General features: G+C 60.3%; 2 protein-coding genes across 4 annotated transcripts in view; one reads left to right on the forward strand and one right to left on the reverse strand.

Annotated features, from left to right (window-relative positions):
• Positions 1–1345: 1345 nt before the first annotated feature.
• GINS2 (GINS complex subunit 2) lies at positions 1346–6068 on the forward strand. Its single transcript, XM_049806598.1, has 5 exons — positions 1346–1534; positions 2449–2563; positions 3450–3549; positions 4622–4748; positions 5132–6068. The coding sequence occupies exons 1-5, from the start codon at positions 1445–1447 to the stop codon at positions 5255–5257; spliced, it is 558 nt and encodes a 185-aa protein (XP_049662555.1). The 5' UTR covers positions 1346–1444; the 3' UTR covers positions 5258–6068.
• A 2299-nt stretch (positions 6069–8367) lies between these two features.
• The window catches only part of GSE1 (Gse1 coiled-coil protein), a 100863-nt gene continuing 89898 nt past the window's right edge, over positions 8368–19332 (reverse strand). For 2 of the 3 annotated variants that reach the window (XM_049804327.1, XM_049804328.1), the window contains exons 3-16: positions 18448–18647; positions 16697–16878; positions 16339–16536; positions 15876–16067; positions 15431–15753; positions 14620–14944; positions 12644–13224; positions 11876–11988; positions 11392–11662; positions 11116–11238; positions 10607–10978; positions 9898–10173; positions 9369–9472; positions 8368–9098 (exon numbers count right to left, since the gene is read on the reverse strand). In XM_049804327.1, the coding sequence (XP_049660284.1) occupies positions 8964–9098; positions 9369–9472; positions 9898–10173; positions 10607–10978; positions 11116–11238; positions 11392–11662; positions 11876–11988; positions 12644–13224; positions 14620–14944; positions 15431–15753; positions 15876–16067; positions 16339–16536; positions 16697–16878; positions 18448–18647 (3395 nt within the window). In that variant the 3' untranslated portion in view covers positions 8368–8963. The remainder of the gene's footprint in view (positions 9099–9368; positions 9473–9897; positions 10174–10606; positions 10979–11115; positions 11239–11391; positions 11663–11875; positions 11989–12643; positions 13225–14619; positions 14945–15430; positions 15754–15875; positions 16068–16338; positions 16537–16696; positions 16879–18447; positions 18648–19332) is intronic. The other variant, XM_049804326.1, reaches the window with a different exon arrangement.

The following is a 19332-nucleotide window of genomic DNA, read 5'->3' on the forward strand; positions in this document are numbered from 1 at the left end:
CCCCCCGCAGAGCAGCGGGTACCGGCGGCTTCGGCCCCTCGGCTGGGCTGAACGTGAGCGGGAGGAGGGAAGGATGGAGGGAGGGATGATGCGGTGCGTGGAGAGACGGCAAGAGGAGGGCTGGTTGCTGCTTTAAGGCATGGATGAGTGGATAGAAGATGGCTGGAGGCCTGGATGGATGGGTGGGGGGGTGGATGAAGGTGTAGATGGATGGGTGGAAGGGTGGATGGAGGCATGGATGGGTTGCTGGATGGGGGGGGTGGATGTATGGATGTGTGGATGAATGGAGGGAGGGATGGGGGCAAGGATGGGTGAGTGGATGGGTGGATAGATGGATGGAAGGAAGGACAAGTGGGTAAATGGATGGATAGGGGCACAGATGGGTGGGTGGATGAGTGGATGGGTGGGCAGGTGAGTGGATGAATGGAGGCATGGATGGATGGATGGACAGACAGGTGGGTAGATGGATGGATGGGGCACGGATGGGTGAGTGGATGGGTGAATGGATGGGTGGATGGACGGATGGACATGTAGGTAGATGGATGGATGGGAGCACAGATGGGTGGGTAGATGGATGGATGGACGGATGGACGGATGGACAGGTGGGTGGATGGATGGATGGACAGATGGACCCATGGGTAGGTGGATGGATGGAGGCAGGGATGGGTCGCTGGACGGGCGGATGATGGCGTGGGCGGGTGGGGGATGGGTGGCTGCACAGGCACAACAACCGGACTGATGGGCGGACGGACGGACAGACGGATGGACGGCTGCTGCTGCTCCACGCGCAGGAAGGAGGCTGTGCAGGCAGCCATGGGCAGTAGCAGCGGCCCACTCATCCCTCTGCGGTCCGGGCCGCCACAGGGTACCCCAAGCTCGGGGCAGACCCGGTGACACCCCCCACCCCCCAGGGCACCCACGGCCGCGGGGACCCCACGCCCGTCCCCGCGGGGCGCTGCTCCTCCCGGCCGCCAGGGGGCGGCAGAAGCGGGTGAGGGCGGTGTTGCTACCTTCCCCGCGGCGCCCCGGCAACAAGTGTGCTGAGCGCTGATTGGACGAGCGCTTCTCCGGGATTGGTCCCTTCGCGACAGACTCAGACCTTCCCCCCCCCCCCCCCCCCGGCGGGCCCGGCCCCGGGGCTGGAGCCGGAGAGCGGCGGGAGTGGGATAGCCAATCAGAAAGGGGTGCGACGTGATAACCAATGGCCGGCCAGCGCCGCCCGCGAGAAACCAATCAGCGTACTCCGAGCTGCGCCAGACCCCGCCCGCAGGCGGAGACCGCGAAAACGCGCCCGGCGGCGGGAAGCGGGGCGCTGTGGGCGGGGCCTCGGCGCCGCGCAGCCAATAAGCAGGGTGGGCGCGCGGTGGGCCCGATCCCGGTTCCGCTTCCGGTTCGGTCCCGGTGCCGGTCCGGCCCCCCCCCCCTCCCCGTCACCGCCGCCGCCATGGAGCCGGCCGAGGCGGAGTTCTTGGCCGAGAAGGAGCTGGTGACGATCGTGCCCAACTTCAGCCTCGACCGGATTCACCTCATCGGGGTGGGCGGGGCCGGGGGGAGGGGACAGGTCTGGGGGGGCCGGGGAGGGGGGAGGGGGGGTCAGGGCCGAGGGGGGGCTTATGGATAGGCCTTGGGGGCAGGGGGGGATTGGGATGGAGGGGCAGGAGCTGGGGAGGTTGGGGGACAGGGGTTGAGGGGACTGAGGAGGGGGTTGAGGGGACTGGGGGGGGGGGCTGGGGCGTTTGGGGACAGGGAGAGGGGATGGGGGGGCATGGGGAAGGAGCCTGGGGTGGCATGGGGATGGTGAGATGAAGGGATTGGGGGGACAAGCGGGGAGGAGAAGGGGGGAGTGGGTTGGGAGAGGAGGCAGGGCAGCCCCCCCCCCCCCCCCCGCCTCAGGAGGTTTGGGAGGGGGCAGTGCTGTCCTGTGTGTCTGTGTCCCCCCTTCATCTCTGGTGCTTTTGCAGTGAGCAGTGCAGCCCCCAGCACTTGAGCCTTGGCTGAGGGCTGGGGCGGGGGTGACGGGCTGCCCTGGGTGCCAAGCCCCCAGGTCTGGCAGCGGGTGTCAGGATCTGCCGCGGTGGTGGTGCGAGCTGTGCTCCGCTGCTGCCTGCCTCTGAAAGCACCTTGGCTTGAGCCCGGGGGGCGGGGGGGGGGGCTGCGTTTCCAGGAGAGATGTAATTTCTGGCTATAACTTCTGTGAAATGCTTTGAAATAGAAAATGCACTGGAAACGTTAGTTATTACTTCTCAAGGGAGAGGAGGAAAAGTCTGAGAGTAAGAATTATGAGCAGCGAGAGGAGGAAATTCAGATGCTATTTGACTCAGGCTTTTCAAAATCCCCTGGAAAAAACCTCATGGTCTCTAGAGATGGCTGAGGCCAAATTAGCAGACGAGTTCTGCGGTGTCCAAGCCCTCACTGCTGCCTTACTCTTGCCTTCAATTCGTCTTCCAGGGAGATCTGGGTCCTTTCAATCCTGGCCTGCCAGTGGACGTGCCTGTCTGGTTGGCCATCAATCTGAAGCAGAGGCAGAAGTGTCGGCTGATTCCTCCAGAATGGATGGACGTTGGTAAGGATGGCAGCTTTGGCCCTGGGCTTCAGTGGGTGCAGCGGAAGCATGAAATTAAAAAAATTCTTAGTTTTCACCATTAATGGGAAGCTTAATTCAACAAACGCAGAGTAACTCGGGAGAAGGATCAAATGTTCCGCCACTGGAATTCTTTATATTTATGGGAGATGTAATCTTCCCGGTTAAGCCAGGTATTGAACTTCTGTTCTTCTGGTGAGGAGGAAGGGTTAGATGGAATCCCCAGCTCTGACACCATCAGCAGTGATCGCTGGTCTTTCTGAGCAGCACTTGCATCTCTCGCAAGCCTTGTTCAGAAAGAGCTTTCAGGACCTCAGATGACACTCTGTGAGGAGGGAGACCTTGGAGAGCGTGTACGTATATTAATCAGCGGTTCATGGTTCATTCACTCCATGAAATCATTTTCCTCGAGGGCATCGGAAATGGGAGGTCGTCTCACTCTCTAAAAAGTGAGAATCGTGGCACCCTCCCTTTTGTCATCTCAAGGGAGACTGAGAAAGAGAAGAAGTAAACGCTAATGGAGCTGCAGTAAGAGGGAGGCCTGCACCAAGCGTTTCTGCTTTATTCATTCAAGGGCACAAATGCTAATTAGCACAAGTGCTTTCTGGGATCAGGACAGGCGATCAGTTTGGGGGATGAAGCTGGTGTAGTTCCAGCCTCCTGGCATGGTGCACTAAGCATGGCTTCGATGTCCCTGTCAGCATCCATGTGTGCTTCGTTACAGAAGCCTTTTTCTGCCCGCATGTTGATTCGCGCTTGGACATAGAGTTGGTCCTACAGAAATAGCACGTGGGTTTTCCTGGGGGTAAAAATGTGCCTGGAACATTGAAGGTCAGGCAATGACTGACCATTCCTGGTTGTATTTTAGAAAAACTGGAGGAAATCCGGGACCAGGAACGTAAAGAGGACACCTTCACTCCGATGCCCAGTCCCTATTATATGGAACTCACAAAGCTGCTGTTAAACTAGTAAGTAGGAAATGTATTGTAACAGTTTCCGCCCGAGTACATGCTTGCATAGACAATTTTTCAAGCTTTCGTTGGCAGCAACCCCAGAGGGTGGTGGGAAAGTGAGAGTTAATGGAGGTTTATTTCACAGCGTGCCAAGATCTCGTTGCAGCAGTTTTCTCATGGTAACTTCCCATTTCAGTAACTTGGGGATTGCTTGTTCTGTGGCCTGATAATTGGGGCTGTGCCGCTTTATTGAGCGGCAGCTAAGCGTAGAGGCCTTGAGGATCGGCAACACGTTCCATGGCTGCAATCTGTTCAGCAGCCTAAACCCTCCAGGCTTCTTCCTTGGCTCTCCTTCAGGAGGAAAGCTCCTCTTTCCTCAGCCTGAGAAGCAGGAGACCAGGGATATTCTGAGTCTGAACTCCTGCCTGCTGAGGCATTTCATTTGTAAAATGTGCTGGCTGGTATTTTTCTCAGCACAGGCTCTTCTGACTTTAAGCCCTCGATTACGGTGGGGTGGTCATTTAAGCACTGGCTTTTCCTCTGGAGATGACGCTCTTGGCGTGCGGCTCCTTCCCTCACGCTAGAATAACCCTGACAGCTCTGTCCATGTGAATTGATCTGATCTCTTGAGGTCCTTATGGCAGCGCTGAATTGGCTTAATGGGAGGATGTGGCACAAATCGTACAGTCCTTTCAACTTAATACTCCCTGATAGAGCCACAAGAGCACAGAGCTGGGGCTCTAATCGCAGCCGAGTCCTTTCAATTCCCTGGCTGCCTGTGACTTTGGCCGGGTTATTGGCCCTCTGTGTACCTTGTACCAGCTGGGCAATTAAAGAGCAGAAGGATTCTAGTGAGAACCAGATGCTGCATCAGAGCTGAGCATTCCTGGGTAAATAAACTATCCCAGAAATCCCAGCAGCAGAAGTACCAGGCTGGATTTTAATGTTGAGTTGCAGGTTTTTTCCTCTATAGCAAACTGCTCTGCTTATGCCTCAGAGGGCTGAAGAACTGCCAACATTACTTACGCCGGTGACATAACGTACGAGTCCCTCGCAGCCTGTTCTGATCCTCTCTCTCCTCCTCTAGCGCCTCAGACAACATCCCCAAAGCTGATGAGATTCGAACGCTGGTGAAGGATACCTGGGACACCCGGATAGCCAAGCTGCGGCTGTCTGCGGACAGCTTTGTCAGGCAGCAGGAGGCTCACGCCAAGGTGCGGCGGGGACACGCAGGGAGAGGTTTGCCAGCTCTGTGCTGGGAGGATTCCAGATGCCGTGCGATTGTGTGGGCTTGTGACTGATGAGAGCTGCTCGTGAAAATGCTGGTTGGGGCATGTTTTTCCTGGGTTGTGGGTACGTCAGTTGGGAACTAAAGCCATATGCTGAAACCTCGCTTTATGGGCTGGTTGCAGCTCCCCGTGCTTTATGGAAATAGTGCTCTCGTTGCTCCTGTGCTTCTCTTGACCGGGGGTGGCAGCTGGGCTGGTCCCTTGGGGTGTCACTGAAGGAAAGCGTGGGCTGCAGAGCTGCTTTCTGAGTTCCTCATCCTCCGCTGTGACAGAGCTGTTTCCCCAGATTCTGTTGTTTTGTCTTTTAGCTGGATAACTTAACCTTGATGGAGATCAACACGACCGGGACTTTCCTTACTCAAGCCTTAGATCACATGTACAAGCTCCGGACTAACCTTCAGCCTGGGGAGAGTGCCCACTCTCAGGATTTCTGAGGTACTAGCCAGGCCAACCTTCAAACCTCCCAGGAGAGGGCACTGGAAGAGAGAGCAGGCTCCGCTCCTCACCCTTGGACCTTCATCTGGCCAGCCTCCACCTCCCTGCACAGTTCTCCCAAAACCACACAAGCCCCGTCTCCCCTCAGCTGCGTTCAACCCCTCCTTGGCAGCAGCTGCACGCAGGCAGGGGTTCCCCTTCCACGCAGGCAAGGGAGAGAGAGCAGGCAGCCTCACAGCCGGATGGGAATTGCTCCGGAGCTGCAGGCGGCACAGGAGCATCCCCGCATGGTAGCTCCTACGCGTTCCCTCTGTGCAGAGGTGGGCCTCTCGCTTGGCTTCAGAGATCTGCTTGGTGCAGGTGGTGGCTTGCCAGCGCTAGGCTGCTGTCTAATGATGTCAGGCGGATCTCTCCGCCCTGGAGAGTGTGGGTGTACTTCATAGAGGGAACTTCTGAGGGCAGCACAGGCCACACACTGGCTTGAAAGCAATAAATTTCTAGGCGGTGCTTCGCCATGAATTTTCTCAACGCCTTGAAAAGGGGGAAGATGTGCCGGCAACGAGAGGTGTCTGCTGCTCTGCTGGGGAGATCAGCTGGGAAGCAGATCCATCTGCTCTTTGGAGAAGGACAAAAGAAAATGGTTTTCCCTCTCCAAAGTCGGGCTGTCTTGTAATGTCATATGTCTTGATTTATTTTTTTAATCTGAAAATGTGTGTATAAAAAAATAATAATAAAAAAAATAATAATTGCAGCTGAATGAACGGCATCAAATTAGTCCCTGTGTTCCGTCGCACGCTGTGCGTCAAGCATACATGGGTTAAACAATGCTTGGAAAAACCCACAGCTTTCCTCCTTTGGCTCCGGCCCTGTTTCCCTGCAGCAGACCGACAGGCAAGGGCAGGATCCTCGCTGGCGTGGGGCTGCGTTGATGGCAGATGTAATTATTACGGGCGAGGGGGAAATGCCGGCTTGAACCCAACGGTGGCAAGCCGCGAGCGGTGCCCTTCCCCGAGCATCTGGGCCAGCCTCTGCGCTGCTCCTGCCTGCCATCTGTGCCCTGCCTGCCTCGGCCGCTTCCCCCAGCGCTGCCCGCAGGCAGCTGCGGTCGGCTGCGAGCAAAGGGCTCTGACAAGGTGACGATGGCAGGAGCTGCCCTCGGCAAGGCTGGGGGATGCTCGGAGCAGGGCTGCTTTCCCATCGCCGGTGGGGGAGAAAGAATCCTTTGCCGTCATTGTGGAAGAGTTTATTTTTTTTTTGGATGTTTTCAGAAATTACAGCCATATATTCATAAATACCTAATTACTACATTCAACAAATAATATATTACATTACAATTAATTCAAACAAGTACACTTAGAACATGTTTAGGTTTGTTGGTTTGTTTTTTTTTTTTATCTCCTTTTGGGGGGTTTTTTGTTTTGTTTTCTTTCACAGCATCTGAACTGCCCCCAGCGGGCTCTGCCTTGCCTTTCCCTCCTCGCAGCCCTCCCAGGCTCTGGCGCAGCTGCTCAAGCGATTTTGCATGGGGTACGTACAAACAGACATGACCGCTTGCCATGGCCCCAGGGGGAATAATTCTGCGAAATTGGTCCAAAAAACGTGATTGTGGGCTGGTGAGGGGGGAAAGTCTCAGTATAGGAGCTGCTACGAAGCAAGGCTACATCCCAGTCAGGCTCCTGCCCACAGCCTCATCGCGGCACGGTGGCGGCAAGGGATAAATTGCTGATGATTTTCCATCCCTGGTTTCTTCTCCCCCCCCACCCCGCCCCAGCACACGGGAAGGGAAAAAGCGAGTCGAGCAGCAAGCGTATTTTGCCGTGTTAAAATTCATTGTGAAGCCTGGAGTTGGCAGCGGCTAGGCCAGAGGCTGGCGATGCAATTGGGGATTTAAAAAAGATTAAACTAATTTCTGTCACAAGGGCATTTTGCTTTTTAATCTTGCACAGCTTTTTTTTGGTGAAGCCAATGGGAGACCAGGGAGTGGGGGGGGGGGGGAGGGGGGGGGTTAATGCTTTCTTTGCGAGTGCAACAAGGGAATTTAAAGCAGAAAGCAGAGGTCACCTTTTCCCGTAGACATGAGCTTGTCTCGTGGTGAATTTAAAAAATTAATAAATAATTTAAAAATTCAAAAAAAAAAAAAAAAACCCTCCCCGGGGAGTTGGGGCACGTGATGATTAGAAAGTGGCTAAAAACGGCACCGTGTGGTGCCAAGCCTGAACCTTCCGCCCCGGCCCGGTGCTGCTGGCAGCGAGCCGCAGGCAGCTCCTGCCCGCCGGCGGGCACAAGGTACGGGCAGGGAGAACTCGACCTGGCTTGTTCCCGTGGTGCCACCAACCCCATGCCAAGCCGCGGACCCCGCAGGCAAACCCCGGCTCCCCCTGTCCAAACTGCCTTAGCGCCGCTCTGATTGTCTTGGTATTTTGGGGGGGAATAAGGACACCCCAATGCCACCCGTCCCCCAAACCCTCCAGCCCTCTCGGCGCAACTGCTCTGTATTTTTAATTTGGCAGATGGAGCCCGCGCGAGGCTGAGAAACCACCCAGCACCATGACACCCACAACAACTGCCCAGAGGGACCAGAAAAAGACCCAGAAACCAAAGAAAAAGGGTAAAAAAACCACCCAAACCACAGGAGGTTGAGGGCAGTGGAAGGGCTCAGCTCTGGGTTCCCGAGGGATTGGCGGTGGGACAGCACCTGCCCCGCTGGAAAAGGGGATTTATTTTTTTCCGGGTTTTAAATTCTTTTAAAACACCTCAGTATCTTTTCTGTCCTGACCAGCAGCAGTACAAACACTAAAAGCGAGTTAATCCTTTTGCCAAAAAAGAAAGAAAATAAAAAGGGGAGGGGGGGGGGAGGAAAAAAAAAGAAAAAAAAAAGCAGAAACATATTAAAAAAAAAGGCAAGCTTTTTATAACAATAATTAAAGTAATAAAAACATACAAAACTTTTTTTTTTTTAATATATATATACACAGTACAAGGCTGAAGCACCTTTTTTTGACTTTTAAATCGCAAACCCAGGGTGACTAGCTCTGACAAGGTAAACCCGCCGGGGCCCACTGCCGGCGCATGTTTCATGTCCCTTCCCCGCCAAACAGGAACAAAAAGGTACCTTCAACCAGTTTATTGACTTTATTGTTTTATAGCGAAGTGCATTTCCAGTGGAAAGCCCCGGGGTGGGGGGGAGGCTCCCGGTGCCGTGCCGGGGCGTGGGGGATCGGCGGCTGCTGGCCGGCCGTCCCGCACCTGGCCCCACAGGGCTCCTCCGGCTTTAGTGTTGTCGGTGGAGTCTTTAATTGTAATTTAATTAAAAAAAAACAAAACCAAAAAAAAAACAAAAAATGAGCGCTATAAAGTGTGGGTGGGTGGAGGGGGGGGGGGGGGGGCCGCAGCACCCTGTCCCCAGGGAGGAGAGCCCGAGCCGGGCTGGCGGTTGCTTGCAGAGGGCCAGCGGCGCGGGAGGGGACGGGATGGGGTCTGCTTGCCGTTGGGTGGGCTCCCAGCTCCCGTGCTCCTTTGCTTCATGCATGGCACATTCTCCGTGATTTTTTTTTTGTTTGTTTGTTTCGTTTTCTTTTTTGTTTTTTTTTTTTTTTAAATTTTATTTTTTTAGCTTCAAACCTCCCAGTGAAAAATATTAAATATTCAAGGTAATAAAATAGATTATTATTTCTAGACTATATGTTCGGCCTAGCCCAAGGAGCGTCACCTGGGATACCCCTTGAAATAACCCCTAGACCACTGCATTGCAGGCAAGGCAAGGCACTTCCGCAGGTGATCCAGCTCAGCTTGCAGGCGCTCGCGCTCCGAGACCATCTTCTGCTTCTGGGTCCTTAATTCCTGCAAGCAGTGAAGGTGAGAAGACACAGTCAGGGCAGGCGACAGGCAGCCTCTGGGCCAGGGCTGCGGGGATGGGATCCCTCGTGGGATGCTGAGCTCGCCTGGATGCTCCATGGGGTGGGATGTGGGGTGCCTGGGTGGGGGGCACTGATGGGAATGGGGTGTTGCAGGGGATGGGGAATTGCAGGGAATGGGGTACTGCAGGGGATGGGGCACCACTAGGTGGATGGGTGTGCTCCGGGAGGACTTGGGTGCCTCGGCCCCACTCACCGCCATGCTGTGCGAAAGCTGCTCTGCCGTCAGGCTCAGGCTGTAGTGCTGGGCTTCCAGCCGCCGGCACTGGGTCTGCAGCACTTGGCGCTCCAGGTTTTGTTCTGCAAATCCCGAAGGAGAGAGGGTGAGCGTCGGCTCTGTGCATGGCACAGGACCATGCCCGAACACCACGGTGCCATCGCCGAGGATGTCAGCCCCGTGCGAGGCTCTGTCCAGCCAGCGGCGATTGCCTCCAGCATCCCAGAGCATCCCCGGCCCCTGCACTGCCCGCGGGGAACCACCAGGTCCCGCTGGGGAGGACGCTGGGCAGCTGTGAATACATGAATTTTTCACGTATACATCAATTTTCACCAGCGCCTGTTGCTTTCATGCTGCTCCTGCAGAGCCGGAGAGCCTCAAGCACCTCCCCATCCCACCCCAGTGGGAGCCAGAGACGCCTGGTTGAGGTGTGGGGTGGTTTCACTTGGGGAAACTGAGGCACAAAGTGAGGGTTTACCCTCCCTGCCCCGCCCCCCCCATCCTCTACCTTCTATATGTTCCTGGTAAGCTTCAAAAATTGCCTCGATCCCTTGCCACTTGGGCCTGGGGTACTCTTCCTCCTCTTCCTCCTCCTCCTCCTCCTCTTCCTCGGAGGCCGAGTCATGGGGCAGTGGGGGCAGCGCCCGGTGGGGCAGTGGCCCCTCGGCCGTGCCGTTGTGCGGTGGGGCAGCCAGGCGGCTGGACGCCTGCAGCTCGGGGATGTTGTAGTGGATGGAGGTGTCGAGCTTGTGGTTCTGCTCCGCCGTCAATGCCGCCGTCCCCCCTGCGGGAACCGAACATCAGCCCCCTGCCCGCCCCACCCCCCATATTCCCCACCCGCTCCCCACATCACCCACCCCACTGCTGCCCTGCCTGAGGCTGCATCGAGAAAGATGCTCCCCTCAAGGTATTTGTTTCCTCCTCCCCAGGCCCTTTTTGGGGGCTGCAGCATCTTCTGGGGGTTTTCATCGCCCCCGTGCACTGGAGTAACTTCATTTTCCTTGCTTAACGAGTTTGAGGGGAATGGAGCCATATTATCCCAGCACCTTATATTTATCTTCATCGATGAGCTTCTGGGATGTTCCAGCAACGAGGTTGTCAGTGGATTTCACGCCCTTGGTGGTGCCGAACCCCAGCGGGGGGATGAAGGGGTCTCCCACCCCACAGGGATGTAACCCCCGTGGTAACCCCATGTTACCCCACATCCCTGCCCTTACCTTTGTGCTTCTGCAATGCCTTCTGGGTGGACTGCAGCACCGACTCGTGGAACTGATGGGCGAACTCCTCGGCGATGAAGGGCTCCCAAGGCTTGCTCTTGCCGTTCATGCTGTGGGACAGTGGCACCGGGATGTCCTTGGGAAGGGGACCCCTGACGTAGCTGAGGATGCTGAGTGCCTTCTTTCCGGGATGCCCATCGCTCAGCCGGGGCTTCTCTGCCGGCGTGGTGGCCGATTCCTTAGCCCTCGGTAGCTCCTGGGTTCTCAGCTGGTCTAACCTGCCAGGCTCCACCGTCTTCTGCACCTCCGGCACGGAGACAGCGATGCCCACAGGTTTATCCGGATCCAGCGGGAGCGGCGGCACCAGTGGCTCTTTGGGCAGAGGAAGAGCAGAGTTGGCTGCCGGCCGGGGTCTGTGTTCCCCCACAAGGCAAAACCGTGACCCCCGCATCGTGCCAGGCAGGGGATGCTCCCGAGCCGAGAGCCAGGGAAGGACCAGGGATGCTTACCGATGGCAGGGCCACTGGGGCTGTCCCGTGGGGAGCTCTTCACCACCACGGCGGCAGGCGTGGTCTTCTGCTTCATGGCCTGGAGCATCTCTACCAGCTTCTCCTTGTCTGCGGCATGGGAAGCTGAGGTTTAGTGTAGCCTCTGCTCAGCAGAGCAAGCTCACGGCCCCAGGCGGGACCATCCCCCCCAGCCCCACGGCACCCCCTCAAACTAGGGAGCGGGGACCCCCTGAGCCAGAGCCGGCCCCGAGCGTGCACGGGGCATGGCTGTTTTACCTTTCCTCTTCTCGGCGCTGATGTGCGTGAGGTTGAAGATGGTGAGGAAGCGCTTCTTCTCCTCGAAGTTGGGGCTGTTGTTCATCTCGTCAGGGCTGTAGCGGGTGGAGAGCGGGAGGCGCGGGGAGGGCGTGCGGCGCTTGTTCTGCACCGTCGGCGGCGAGGGGCTCCTCTCCCGCAGCATCCGCCGGCGTTTGCGCCGCTTCTGGCTCAGCAATTCCTCCTTCTGTTGCTGTGTGGTGAGGCCGAAGAGCTGCAGGAACTCCAGCTTCTGGGGCACCGAGGGGGAGAGCAGAGCAGGGTCACCCCCAGACCGGTCCCCATCCTCATCCTCATCTCCATCCCCATCCCTGACCCCCTGGTGCCTCTGCAGCCGACTGGGAATGGCGGCTGCACCGCAGCACTGGGAGATGGTGGCCGAGGAGGGGCTGCTCCCCTGGGGGACGGAGGGGGACAGACAGGGGACAGCGAGTGCCGGCTGTACCTCAGAGGACGTGTCCAGCTTCAGCGGGGGCTGCTCGGCCACGCAGCGGAGATGGGCCCGCACCTCCTCCTCGTCGCTGTCGTCGCAGGAGTCGTCCAGGTCGTAATAGTAACCTGGGGATGGGGAGAGGCTGGCGTGAGACCGGGGAGATGGCGGGGACCCCAGGGAACTGCTGGGAAACCTGCTGGGACCCTCCTCGGGACGGGGATGCAGCAGGGTGCTGGTGCAGCAAGGTGGGATGCTGGTGGGGGTCCAACGTGGGTCCCAGGGGGGCGAAGGGTGTAACCCAAAAGAGCCCTGTCCCCACCTCTGCCAGCTGTGGGACCCTGGAGGGCATCACCCACCCCTGTGTGGCTCAGCATCACTTTGGGATGGGTGGCAGGGGCTCAACAGGCGGGTTAATGGGGCACAGCCGGGGGGGGGAGGCTGTGGCCGAGGCCCCCCCATCCCTGCTGGAGGGGGGATGGCACCACCTGTGTCCTCCCCCCGCCAAGCACTCCGTCTCCCCCTCACCGCTGTTCTTATCCCCACTCGCACAGTCCCATTAATATTTAAAGCCCGCTTATTAGCCTCAGCTCATCATTTATTAATTGGGCATGTCTAGAGCGGAGGATTTACCGAGCCGCTTGGCTTGTGGGAGCATTTGCATCGCAGGCTGCTGGCATCCCCAGGAGACCCACCAGCCGCCCCCGCCACCACCAAATCCCGGTGCCGGTGCAGCGGTTGGGGGGGGGCGTTCCTCGGTGCGGTGCAAACCCAGCGTCTCACCTTTTTCGCGGGCTTCCCTCCGCCGGCGCTCCTCCAGGTCGAGTTTGCTGACCAGTCTGCGATGCTGCTGCACGAACTCGTCGTAGATGTACATGGGGTCCTGGGCGCGGGGAGGGGGGGGCCGGTAGGGCGAGCTGGGCTTGGTGGCCTCGACAAAGGGAGAGGCTGGGGGTCTTTGCTGGCTTAGGATGCTCTGCGTGGACTTTTCCAGCTCAGCTAGGAAGGGAGCGTGGGTGAAGCTCCCATGGTCCGGGGCGCCGGGCTCCCGTGCTGGGGGATATTTCTCCAGAGCATCCCTCTTCCTCGCCCCCTCCTCCAGCTTCTCAGGGCAGAAGACCCTCTCCACCTTCACCAGCGGGATGCCCTGACGGCTGGGCTCGAAGGGGGCCGGGTGGCCGTGGAGGGCATGGGGCTCGGGGAGGCGCCGGGGGGGGTCGGGGGGGCTCTCCATCAGCGAGACGGGGTTCCAGAGGGACGTGGTGACGGGGTGGTGCTGGGGCTTGGGGGAGATGAGCGGCGGGGGTCCGCCGAAGTGCTGCCCTGGCTCCCGGCCACTCGGCTCGTGACGGCTCGATCCCGACCTGTGGGGAGAGGAGAGGACCAGAGAGGTGAGGAGCTGGCACCGCTGCCGGAAAGCCAGCTGCACCCCGGTACCGGGCTGCTTTTGGGGGAGAAACATGCCGGTTAGGGCCATATGGAGGGTTTTCTGCACATGGGGCTGCCACGCTCGTCCCCTCCTGTGCCACCACCCCGAGGGATGGAGAGGCAGAGTTAAGGCTGCTCCCGGGCCGGTTGAGCAGGGATGTGGCTGCATCCCTGGGGTGCCGAGCAGGGGACCCCAGGCTCAACCCCGTGCCCCCCATTGCTGCCCACCATGGGGACAGCAGAGCCCATCGGTCCTGGCACATCCCTGCTCTCCCCGCAGCAAGGGCAAGCACCCCGGTGCAACCCTCCTCTGACAGCCGGGGCTGGAGCCAGCCCGTTAACGGGATAAATATTTCATGCACCCAAGCTGTGCATTTAACGCTTTTCCGCTCCAGCGCCCCGGACCTCCGTGCACGGAGCAATGAGTTCGGCTCAGTGACGCCATCCGCCGCCCCAGCACTGTGTCACCACCGGTGGCAAAGCATCGCCTGCCCTGCCGGGGATCGGTCCCTTTCCCTCCACGCTGGATGCGGGCAGCCCCGGGATGGGGATGAGGTTGAGGATGGAGTATCCCCCGGTTGCAGGTGGTTCAGGGTGACCTTGCTGTCTCCTCTCCGGTTTGGGGTGGGAGGAGGGGATGGGAAAAAAGAGGCTGCGGCGGGCACTCGCCTTTGTGCCGCCCCGCGATCCGCTCCTTATTATCCTCGATGAGCCGCGCTAATCCCCTGGATACCCAAAAATAACAAAGGGAGCTGGCGGCAGAGCCGGCTGGATGAGCCCGCGCTGCTTAAGCACTCAGAGATGGGGGTGAGCAAGCCCCTGTCAATCAGGGCATGCAGGCACGCTCCTCTGCCCCCCCCCCCAAAAAAAATCACCCAGGTTCAGGACAGGTGCCCCCCCTTCCCCAAAACAGGACATCCATTCGCCTGGGTCCGCTTGCACAGTGGGGAGCCGCAATTAGCAGTGCCGGGTGCCTGGGCAGCACCTGGCCGCTCGCCGCTGGCCCCCGGCCACCTCCCGGGCTCGTCGCCTGCCGCCGCGCAGATGTCGGGCACCGGCAAAGCCTGGCGCTGCCAGCGCAGCCGGCCTGGCTGGCACCGCGTGACGGGGACCTGCTGGCGCCAGCAGAGCACGGCGGGATGTGCACGGAGCGAGGGGCAAGGCTATGGGATGACGGCTACCTAATGGCCGGGGGGGGACACAGATCCAGCTAACGCGGCGAGCACAGCCATGGGGTGATGGTGGGGGGAGAAAAAATCCTATAGAGATTACAGCAGGGATGGCCGCGACGTGAGAAAATTCAACTAGGTTTTAGGGAGCAGGGCTGGCACCTGGGATGCTCCGGCCGATGGTCCGGCTCAGGCTGGCTCGGGGTGCGCCCCATGTCAAGGTGCTGCTCCAGCACTTGTTGCCGAAATTCCGAGACTTGGGATTGCCGATCTTCCTTCTCCTGGCGCAGCCGGCGCTGCCGGGCCAGCCACTTCTCCTCCTCGTTGGTGCGGTGGATGAGCAGCGCCGTGGCCGCGCTGCTCCCCGGCAGCGGGAACACGTTGTGGTTGGGGATGAGGCTGGGTACGGGGTGGTGGGAGGCTGGCGGCTGGTGCAGCGGGTGCTGGATGGGCTTTGGCGTCGGCAGCACCGAGTCCTTGAGCTTCTCTGGATTGGAAAAGGAGTGCCGGAGAGTCAGGGCATGGAAAGGGGGGGTGCTACCTGCGGCCAACTGTTGGCCATCAGGGTATTTTGGGGTGCTCAGGGCATCCCCGTGGGTGGGAGGCACCCGGAGCTGTGGGGCAGCCGCCAGCCAGAGCCCGGCGCTCCCCTGCCCGCAGGGCACGAGGGGGCTGGCCGCTCGGTGCAAGCCCAGCTGCCAGGCGTGCCGCGGCACCGGGCGCGTTGCCGCCCCGGACCGAAGTCAGATGGCACAGGCACCATGCCGCCTCTCCGAGAGCCGCGGCAGCTGGGCTTCTGGCAAAAAAGCGAGCTGGCAGCCGGGAGAGCCCGGCTCCATCCATCTCCAGCCACCTCCCGGGGCCACCGACCCCCTCGGCTTTGCCATCTGGAGGGGAAAAGGGGACCGTGGCAAGCTGCGCCGAAGGCGGCGGGCCCCTCCCCAGGACCCAGTGTCACCTGTGTGGACGTTACCTGGTCTGCTGGGCGCCAGCGGCTCCACCGGCTTGCCCCGCTCCTCGGCCGGGTGCCCCCGCAGCCCGTGTAGCTCGGCCACAGGGAGGAAGGGCCCCTCCATGGCTTTCACCATGCTCAGCTCCTTCTCCCGGGCGCGCTCCCGCTGCCTCTCCAGCTCCCGTTCCCGCTCCTTCTCCCGCTCGCGCTCCAGCTCCTTCTCGCGTTCCCGCTCCCGTTCGCGCTCCTTCTCCCGCTCCCGGTCGGCTTCTCGCTCCCGCTCCTTCTCCCGCTCGCGCTCGCGCTCTCGCTCCCTCTGCCGCAGCTCCTCGTCCATTTGCAGCCTGCAAAGAAAAGCCGAAAAAAAAACCACCACCCCCCAAACAACCCCCAGGCGCCTGTTAGCATCCCCTGCTGGGGTGCCCTCTCTGTCCCCCCCCATCCCCGGCCATTGTCCCCCCCGTACCTCTCGGCGGCGAGGCTGGAGATGCGCTCGGACTGCAGGGCGGAGAGGGAGGAGTGCGAGAGCTCGGGGGGGTACCGTACCCCCGAAAGATGCAGGTGCATGGCCGAGGGGTGCAGGGGCGGCAGCGAGCCCGGCGCCGGCAGCGGGTAGAAGGGGGACCGCAGTGCCGACAGGCAGTACGACTCGTCCATCCTGGGGAGACGGGGATGCTCAGCGGGATGTGCCGCTCAGCAGAGGAAAGAAACCCCCAATTTCCCTCCCTGACCTCCCGGGAGCGATCCCAGGCTGGACGGGGGCTGCCTTCTGCTGGGAGAGGGGTTTGGAGACACCCCCCCCAAAACACCCTCAGGGCAGCCCAACCATCCTCCCCGGATCAGGCTCCAACCTCCGCAGCCCCCAAGGCTCATCCTCCGGCCACTGGCATCCCCCAGGGACCCCCAGATCCGAGCGTGGCGATGCCCACCTGAAGGCGGGGTGCGGGAAGGGGTGATGCGTCAGGTAGCTGGGGTGGTAGTAAGCGGCGGCGGTGGCCGGATCCAGTCCGAGGGGCGGCAGGGAGGACATGCGGAGGTCCTCGGCAGTGTGGTAGGGACGAAAACTGCGCAGGTAATCCTCGGTGACGGCGCTGGGAGGCACCACATGGTGGACCGGCCGCTGCAGGCTGGGGAAGCGGGGAGATGGTCACCATCCCACCCTGTCCCCCCTAAGGAGATGTCACCTCGTCCCAGGATGCTCGGTGGGACCAGACCTCACAGGGGACGCCCGCGTCCTGCGAGACCCCCCCCTCCCCACCCCGCTCCATCCATCGTCGCCGGACTCACTTGAGAGGCGGGAAGCGGGAGTCCTGGACCACAGAGCTGTGGGGCAGCCCGAAGGAGTAGGGTGTCCCCAGGAGGTGGGACGGGACGGCGGGGCCCCCCGCTTTCTCCTGGGCGAGGGGGGGCTCCGAAATCAGGCGCTCACGGCCACCGCTGCTGCTGCTTCCTCGTGACCCTGCTTCTTGCTGGAAGGTAAAGAGGGAGAAAACGCCGAGCCGGGCGTTAGGGGGGTGGCAGGGACCCCGTGAGGGAATGGAGGGGGGGGTGTCCCTGCTGTGTCCCCACCCCGAGACCCTCGGCGGATGCCCACCATGCCCGGGGGGTCCCCGGCTGGTACCGGTACCCAGGGGAGGATGCATCTACCAGAGCATCCTCCCACATCCAGGCTATCGAAGGGTGGGCTGGAGGGGCTTGAGGGTCCAAGGGGAGGTACGCCAGGGGGGACACTGGTGGGAGAAGGGGGTGCCGAAGCTGGGGCAGCGCTGACAGCAGGACACACGTTACCTGCCTGGAGATTTACGGGCCGCTTTGTTCTCCAGAGCTATTAATCATCCAGGGAGGATACAGACACGGCCAGTGGAAATCCAGCAGCCCTTTGATAGCCGCCATAAACCAGGGGTCAGCCCAGCATCCCCCTCCCCGGCCCCGCAGACAGGCCGGCATCAGCACCCCCCCCACCCCGCCGTGGGGCCTCAGCCGTCTTCCATCAGCTCCCCATTCCCGGCGCCGGGATGAAGGTCGCTCCCTCCTGGTACCCACACCGGCTGGGGAAGGGACCCCCTGGCAAGGGGGCACCCCTTGGGGTGACCCTCAGGGTCCCTGGCAGTTAGGGGGGTGACCCACATGGTCCCCAGCAGTTAGGGGGGTGACCTCCAGCAAGGCAAGGTTGGGTTTAAAAATCATTGTTTTTCATTGCATCTTCTCCGTTTAGCGGCTAGAGGAGGTGGACGGTGGCAGCCCTCCGCATCCCCCCAGCCATCCAGTCCCAGTCCCCAGACCCTCCGGGGCAGGTCACAGGTCCTCGGCCATCGGGGACGGTCCCAAGGTCACTGTGGCCGGCACAAAGGGCGTCCCGTCCCCCCCGCCTTCACCCTGCCGCCTCCGCTGCCTGCATTAAGGCTTATTGTGCGTGCCAGGCTCTGCTCTAATTACCTCCCCGTCTCGGGGCGTCACGCTGCGAGCGCAGCTCTGCCAGACAATAACCCACGCTCGGTTAACCCCCGTGCTGCGGGGGTCACTGGGGAGGAGGCGACACGGGGGGGGGACGACACGGCGGGGAGACACGGGGGGGTGGGGAGCACCCAGACACCCCATGCTCCCCTCCGAGCGCCCCGGGATCGCGGTTCAATTTATTTTTCTCCCCCCGCCGCCCTCGGCGTTTCTCATCCCCTCCCATCGCCTCTCTGCTTTGTGGTTTAATTAGTCTTTCCAAGTGGCATAATCCCCCCGGGAATCTGCTTGTAGCGTGCGGAGGAGAGGAGAACCACTAACGATGCTTCTTAATTAGCCGCTCCCCCCCCCCCTCCTTCTTCCTCGTGCTCCCCTCCGGATGGCAACCCCGGGGACGATGGCAGCCCGGGGATGACGGCAGCCCAGGGACATGGCAGGGAGGAGAAGGGACAAAATGGGGGGCAGCCCCCCTGGCACCTCGAACCAAAGTTGACACGTTCAGTGCCATGCGTGGCATCCCACACCCTTCATCCTTTGGGGGGGGCGGGGGGGCCGGGTACCCCCCCCCCCAAACATGTCCATACCTGTCTGCCCTCGCTCCTCCAGACCCCGTTGACCGTCTTCGTGGGGGCGATGGTGACGACGGGCGGCGTGCTGGGCACGCTGTGCCCCCCCGGGGGCACGATGATGGGACCCATGGGGCCGCGCTTGGGCGTGCTGGCGGGGGAGCTGTGGTTGGTGGCCGGCGAGGAGACCGGGGATGACTCGCTGCTTATCGAGGACCCTGAAATTAAATTAAAAATTAAAATAAGTGGGGGAAAAAGGCTGATACCACCCTCCGAACGAGCTGAGGCATCCCATGCCATCCCCGGTGGGATGCCTCGCTGCAGGGACCAGGGATGGGGCACAGGGATGCACGCAGGGCAGTCGGCATCCCTCCAGCCCCCCAGGCTGGACCCCTATCCTCCCATCCTGGGGGGTCCCAGGGAGCCCTGTCCCAAGGCAGGTTCACTCCAGTGCTAAAAGGCTTTGCCCCACATGGTGGGACAGGCACCCTCTTGCTCCTGTCTAGTAGGGACTGCCAACCCCTCCAGCTCCCATAAAGCCTTTCATGGGCGCAGCGAGCCCTGACCGTGCTGCTCGCCTTGGCACAAGTGACACCGATGCGATGCCAACCCCGGGCGGCCGCACCTTCTCTAGCCGAACCCGCAGACTCCTTAATCCGGCTGCAAAAGTCGCTGCGCGCAAGCCAGGGCAGTCGGAGACGCTGGGATGAAGGAGTCACTCCCTGTAACCCTTGGGCAAGGCTTTGGCTTTATTTGCATAATACATCTGTACTTTAAATTATACCCACCCTGGGGATGCTGGCGATATTTCCAAGGGAAAAATAAAAATGGAATTAAAGCGGGGAGTGCGATGTGGGTAGAAAAGCAGAGCTGGAGCAGAAATACAAATTCAACATTAACTAG

The sequence above is a fragment of the Accipiter gentilis genome, chromosome 7, assembly GCF_929443795.1.
Source record: "Accipiter gentilis chromosome 7, bAccGen1.1, whole genome shotgun sequence".
Lineage (NCBI taxonomy): Eukaryota > Metazoa > Chordata > Aves > Accipitriformes > Accipitridae > Astur > Astur gentilis.

Bases quoted from the DNA above. Each gene is read 5' to 3' on its own strand.
- GINS2 (XM_049806598.1), top strand. From the start codon at position 1,445: ATGGAGCCGGCCGAGGCGGAGTTCTTGGCCGAGAAGGAGCTGGTGACG. The intron at 3,550-4,621 runs GTAAGTAGGAAA...CTCCTCCTCTAG, and splicing joins ACAAAGCTGCTGTTAAACTA to CGCCTCAGACAACATCCCCA. The intron at 4,749-5,131 runs GTGCGGCGGGGA...TTTGTCTTTTAG, and splicing joins AGCAGGAGGCTCACGCCAAG to CTGGATAACTTAACCTTGAT.